The 6959-nt window shown below is 38.4% G+C and overlaps 1 protein-coding gene across 3 annotated transcripts in view; it reads left to right on the top strand.

Moving 5' to 3' along the window:
- The window catches only part of tfr2 (transferrin receptor 2), a 27033-nt gene extending 20568 nt beyond the window's left edge, over positions 1 to 6465 (top strand). For all 3 annotated transcript variants that reach the window (XM_084099338.1, XM_084099336.1, XM_084099337.1), the window contains exons 16-18: positions 1752 to 1979; positions 2643 to 2783; positions 4586 to 6465. In XM_084099338.1, the coding sequence (XP_083955464.1) occupies positions 1752 to 1979; positions 2643 to 2783; positions 4586 to 4828 (612 nt within the window). In that variant the 3' untranslated portion in view covers positions 4829 to 6465. The remainder of the gene's footprint in view (positions 1 to 1751; positions 1980 to 2642; positions 2784 to 4585) is intronic.
- Positions 6466 to 6959: the final 494 nt, after the last annotated feature.

Raw genomic sequence — 6959 nt, 5'->3', positions numbered from 1 at the left:
CACCAGAACACAGATACTGGGTTTCACTTTTCACGTTTTCTCAGTTGGTAGAAGCACCGATTATAGCACTGACACACAGGAAACGTCAGAAAAATTGCAGTTTCAATGGGGACATTTTTGTCTTTAAGGTCCTTAGTGGAACTATTGTGTGTTACTAGTGTAAAATAGATTTATTAAAGGAAATGGGGGTGAAATAATAAAATTCATAAAGATCATACTGATATCGATGCTAGCATTAATCCTCATAGCATGCTAGTTTTCTGAGCAGCAGTGATGTGTGTGTTCAGGAGTGTGTATACACTCACCTAAAGGATTATTAGGAACACCTGTTCAATTTCTCATTAATGCAATTATCTAAACAACCAATCACATGGCAGTTGCTTCAATGCATTTAGGGGTGTGGTCCTGGTCAAGACAATCTCCTGAACTCCAAACTGAATGTCAGAATGGGAAAGAAAGGTGATTTAAGCAATTTTGAGCGTGGCATGGTTGTTGGTGCCAGACGGGCTGGTCTGAGTATTTCACAATCTGCTCAGTTACTGGGATTTTCACACACAACCATTTCTAGGGTTTACAAAGAATGGTGTGAAAAGGGAAAAACATCCAGTATGCGGCAGTCCTGTGGGCGAAAATGCCTTGTTGATGCTAGAGGTCAGAGGAGAATGGGCCGACTGATTCAAGCTGATAGAAGAGCAACTTTGACTGAAATAACCACTCGTTACAACCGAGGTATGCAGCAAAGCATTTGTGAAGCCACAACACACACAACCTTGAGGCGGATGGGCTACAACAGCAGAAGACCCCACCGGGTACCACTCATCTCCACTACAAATAGGAAAAAGAGGCTACAATTTGCATGAGCTCACCAAAATTGGACAGTTGAAGACTGGAAAAATGTTGCCTGGTCTGATGAGTCTCGATTTCTGTTGAGACATTCAGATGGTAGAGTCAGAATTTGGCGTAAACAGAATGAGAACATGGATCCATCATGCCTTGTTACCACTGTGCAGGCTGGTGGTGGTGGTGTAATGGTGTGGGGGATGTTTTCTTGGCACAGTTTAGGCCCCTTAGTGCCAATTGGGCATCGTTTAAATGCCACGGCCTACCTGAGCATTGTTTCTGACCATGTCCATCCCTTTATGACCACCATGTACCCATCCTCTGATGGCTACTTCCAGCAGGATAATGCACCATGTCACAAAGCTCGAATCATTTCAAATTGGTTTCTTGAACATGACAATGAGTTCACTGTACTAAAATGGCCCCCACAGTCACCAGATCTCAACCCAATAGAGCATCTTTGGGACGTGGTGGAACGGGAGCTTCGTGCCCTGGATGTGCATCCCAAAAATCTCCATCAACTGCAAGATGCTATCCTATCAATATGGGCCAACATTTCTAAAGAATGCTTTCAGCACCTTGTTGAATCAATGCCACGTAGAATTAAGGCAGTTCTGAAGGCGAAAGGGGGTCAAACACAGTATTAGTATGGTGTTCCTAATAATCCTTTAGGTGAGTGTATGTGTGTGAGTGAGAGAGCAAAATTTTAAATTGTAATAACATTTCACTATTTTTACAGTACTTTTGATCAGATGAATGCAGAAGAGACTTAAAGATCATTCTGATATCGATGCTAGCATTGATCCTCATAGCATGCTAGTGTCCTGAACATGAGTGGTGTGTGTGTGTGTGTGTGTGTGTGTGTGTGTGTGTGTGTGTGTGTGTGTGTGTGTGTGTGTGTGTGTGTTCAGGACGCGCGCTCGTACCCGTTCGTGAACACTCATCTGGACAGCGTGGGGCGTCTGCAGGAGCTTCTTCAGGGTCGTCTGGGTTCAGTGGGTCGAGCCGTCGCTGAGCTCGTGGGTCTGATGGCGCTGAAACTTTCCCACGATCACATTCTCCCGCTGGACGTCACGTGTTACGGCAGCTCTGCTCAGCAGCTCAGCGCTACGCTAAACCAGCACGCCGCGCAGCTACAGGTGCACACACACACCTTCAGAGGAACACACCACACCAAGATGATGCAACAAACATTCACTAAATCACAAACACACTGACGTACGTCACTGAAAACTTTAGAAGCTTCTTTACGCCACTGCACACTTTTTTTAAAAATGTAATTGCATCTATTTATCTCACAATTCAGATTTTTTTTTTCAGAGTCTAAGTCTATAAACTTGCAATTCTGACTTTTTTTTAAATTCAGTTTATATTTCTTAATTCTACAACATTTGTAGACTTTTTTTCTACAAATTCTAAGAAAAAAAGTCAGAATTGAGAGAAAAGTCTCTACAAAATTTTTTTTAATTAAGTGGCAGAAACAAGCTCTCAGATAAAATTAAGAAGAAACAAAATTATGTTTGTCTTATGTCTCATAATGTCCTTTTGCTGATTTTACCATAAATTATATTGTAATTCACAGTTTAAAAACATGAATTTTACGGTAAAATTTCAGTTTTCACCCTGTAAAGGTAACTTAGTTAACGTGTGTTTACTGTAGCATTTTTACAGTATTTTTCAAATATTACACACATTTTTACAGTGAGCACACATCACAGACTTGTATTGTTCCTATAACCCTCATGCTGAAGTGAGCGTGCGCTGAGAAAGCTTCAGTGTTTCAGCTGATGTGTCTCTGCCAGTCTCGAGGTTTGTCTGCGCAGTGGGTCTTCAGCGCTCGAGGGGACTTCAGCAGAGCGGCCAGGAACCTGCACGAGGCCATCCAGAACAGCGACGTCCAGGACGAGAGACTGGCCAGACTCTACAACACGCGCATCATGAGGGTGAGCGCACTGAGAAACAACAGTTTACTCCTGGGACCCAGAAAAAAACAAGTTTTGTGAATTTAGTATTCATTTGTGTCATTACATTGTTTGCGACTTTTTATCTCACAATTGCAAGTTTACATCTCACAATTCTGACTTTATTTCTCAGAATTGCGAGATATAAAGTCAGAATTGCATGAAATAAAGTCGCAATTGCGTGTTATAAAGTCAGAATTGCGAGATATAAAGTCAGAATTGCGAGATATAAAGTCAGAATTGCGAGATATAAAGTCGCAATTGCGAGATATAAAGTCAGAATTGCGTGAAATAAAGTTGCAATTGCGTCTTATAAAGTCAGAATTCGGACTTTTTTTCTCACAATTGCGACATTATATCACGCAATTCTGACTTTATATCTCGCAATTCTGACTTTATAACACATAATTGCGAGTTTATATCTCGTAATGCAATTCTGAGAAAAAAAGTCAGAATTTCAAGTACATTTCTCGCAATTGCGAGTTTACATCTCATAATTCTGACTTTATAACACGCAATTGCGACTTTATATATCACTCAATTCTGAGATAAAAAGTCGGAATTGTGAGATGTAAAGTCACAATTGCGAGAAAAAAAGTCAGAATTGTGAGATTAAAAAGTCGCAATTACCTTTTTTATTTTTCACTCTGTGGCGGAAACAAGTTTCCATAGTAGAGGACACCAGGACTCAGTTGAAAAAAAATAAAAATAATAATAATACAGTACATTAATAGACATGAATAGGCAAAAACAATGGTATTTAAAAAAACAAAACAATTTATTTTTATGTTTCAGGATTTAAATACCAAACTTTGTATAAAGATGATTCTCAACTATGTTATGAAATATATAACAAAATGATTTGATATACCATTTTGCTTTATGCAATATGTGTGTGTTAAATGGCCACAAGCGGGGTTTCCCATTTTATACAATGTATCTATACATTGAATCTAATTTGCATACTAATGTGTTCTTAGAGCAACATGTAATGAAAAAAGAGGCGTAATAATGGGAGTAGTAATTGGCAAGATTTTCATAATAATATCTAATATTTCATAGGAATATTGAAATATAATTTCTTTCCCTATTCACTTCTTGTGTCTCCCAAAATGCCTGATAAACATGATTTAAGTCCTGGTGTATGAAATCAATGTTTTGTTTCGTTAACAGAAAGTCATATTTTGATATGAAACCCCATAACATTTTCCTGAGATGTTTATTTATGACAACCATGTATGATGTCTAAGAAATTCACTAAAATATAATGAATAAAAAATGCTTTTCTTACTTAGTATTTTCAGTCCAGTTTCCTGTCCAAATATCTAAAAAAGTTTAAATCAAGATGCATTTACTAGAGGAATAAAATGACATGATATTATGTCCTGTTTTCTGGGGGAATTAATCAAAATGAAGTGAGTTGATGCTTAAAACAAGTAAAATGATCTGCCAATGGGGTCAGAAAAATAATCTTAATTCAAACAGAAACAACATTATTTTTCTCCCCATTGGCAGATCATTTTGCAAAAACTCACTTAATTTTTATTTATTTCCCCAGAAAACAAGACTTAATATCTTATGTCATTTTACTACTTTAGTAAATGCATCTTGATTTAAGAAATGTTTGATATTTGGACTGGAAACAAGACAAAAACACTGAGTAAGGAAAGTGCAGAAGTCCTGGGTCCCAGGAGTCATTCCGACTCAAAGGCACAGAGTACTGCGTTTCACTGTAGTTTATCCACGTTAGATGTGGACTCAAAACACGTGTTTATTGCACACAGGTGGAATACTACTTCCTGTCGCAGTACGTTTCTGTGGTGGAGACGCCGTTCCGTCACGTGTTTCACGGGCGTGGCGATCACACTCTGAGCGCGCTGGCGGATCACCTCTCGCTCCTGCACTCGGACCCGCAGATGTTCGACGAGGCCCGTTTCCGCCGCCAGCTAGCGCTCTTCACCTGGACGCTACAGGGCGCCGCTAACGCGCTTAGCGGAGACGTCTGGAACATAGACAACCCTCTCTAGAGCTCCGCATGAGCGTTAGCGTTTGCATTTATTTATCCAGCCGACCCAGAACAGTCACTCTCATTTCAGGGATATTCTACAACGCTTATTGTGGCTTAAAGGTGACATAAAAAAATAGCAATAGCTTAAAATATCTTGAATGTAACTCGACAGCCTCATTTAGTATACGCGGTTCTATGAATATGCAAATGAGCCCCGCCTCCACTCACTCACTCACTCACTCACTCAGAGATCCACTGGTTGACGATCACACGTTGATCTGATGTTTGTGACGTCAGAAACACCAGCGATTTCAAAGCGTGTTTTTGAGACTGTCTTTGGTTCACTGCAGTTTTAAGGAGGAAATACTCAGCAATGGAGTCGACTTATGAATTTACACATGGTGTGTCTTAAAGCATATTAAAAACACCACATAGACATATAAACAACATTTAAAAGCTGGATTTTCACCACAGGGGGATATGAATTGGCTTACTCAAATATTTTAATTTGAGAGCAATTGAAATGAGTACAAAATAAAAATCTGCTTACTTAAACTTTATATATCTTAACTTAACTTGATGTAACTGATTACCTCAAGCTTTTTTGAGTTTTGCCAACTTATTTGGGTTTACAGTGTAGCAATACAAGTGGAAAGATAATAATTTTACGTTATGCGTTTTCTCCCCCTTAGAAACAGGCTGAATGTACCAGGACACAAGAACAAATTTAGTTTAATATAAACTATATAAACAGACAAGGGCCCAGAATATGAACGCAAAGCGCTAAATTGCATGTTAAGCAGTTTTTTCACAGGAATAAAAGACATTAATGCCTCATTACGGTGGTATTAAGACCAAATTCGATAAATAGCTTATTAATAAAACATACAAAATACAACCAAAGCACAAAGTTTCACGTTTAGCGTTTTAGAATATCCTGAATTTGATTGCATCGCTTCTGGTTCAGAGTGTATTTTCATATCTGCTCAACAACTGTGGTTTACTAATATGTTATTTTCCGTCTCTTCTGGTGATCTTCTCAGTTATCTAAGCGACCACTGGATATCTCCTCGTAATTTACTTTGTTAATTAACAGTTATGATTGAGAAGAGATTCTTTTTTTATTACCGAGTGATAATGAGACTCTTATGAATGTGAGCGGTAATTATCGGGAGCAGTGACTCTCATAATTATGACAGTCATACTGTCGTCCAATCAAAAAGCAGCATCTGCTTTCAATTAACTCTATGATGTCACATGACCCCGCCCTCAGGCTGTGACATCATTGTAGTCACGCCATGTCGTCATTACCGTAATTGTGATATTCCAACTTGTAAAAAGCATTCACGTCCTTATAGTACTCGTAATTGCAACTTGTAAACTTCAACTTGTATCACATGACCGCTGTTGACATAGGATCTGATAAATTGTCACGTGTTGTCATCTCGAAATTACGGTAATTACGACATGGAGTGAACACAGCATGTTACCTGTAGATCAGGTGCATCTCATGTTAAAATCTTCAGTCTGGATTGATGTGTTGAGCAACTGATCATCTGTCTGTCACCTACTGTATTGATCATTGATTAGATTCTGAAGGGATTTACAACAGCTGTATAGTGCATTTCAATAAACATGTTTTTTCTGTCTCTCAAATACCAGTTTTATTATTTTTTTCAAAAACATCTACAACATCTTCAAAGGAATACATGGTTGTGCCACTATTGCTGTAACTAACAGGCATATTTGCGGGTTTTGACCAAAACAATCGGACCAAACTGCAACTTTGAGAGAAGTTATAGTTTATTAATTATAAATTAGTCTCAACGTATTTTATAATGAACACAAAACCAGAGAACAATCTGATGAAACGAGGCGCATGCGCAAACAACTCTGAGCAGCGCGGGAGTGCGCGCAGAGAGACAGAAGAGTTTCTGAGGTAAGTAAGACACGTTTACTTCATGACAAATTAAATGACTTTTATTTAGTCAAAACATGTCTAATTTAATTTTAAAATAGTGACGTTTTGAATAAAGAATTATGAAAATATGTTTTAACTCTATAAACGTAATTTGTCATGTAACAGCCGTTAAAACATTCAGGGTAATGGTGTGGTGAACTTCAATATTTTTCTTTGTGGCTCAAATACC

The sequence above is a fragment of the Abramis brama genome, assembly GCF_963993115.1.
Source record: "Abramis brama genome assembly, chromosome: 22".
In the NCBI taxonomy this organism is placed as follows: domain Eukaryota; kingdom Metazoa; phylum Chordata; class Actinopteri; order Cypriniformes; family Leuciscidae; genus Abramis; species Abramis brama.
This window is presented reverse-complemented; position numbering and strand designations above follow the sequence as displayed.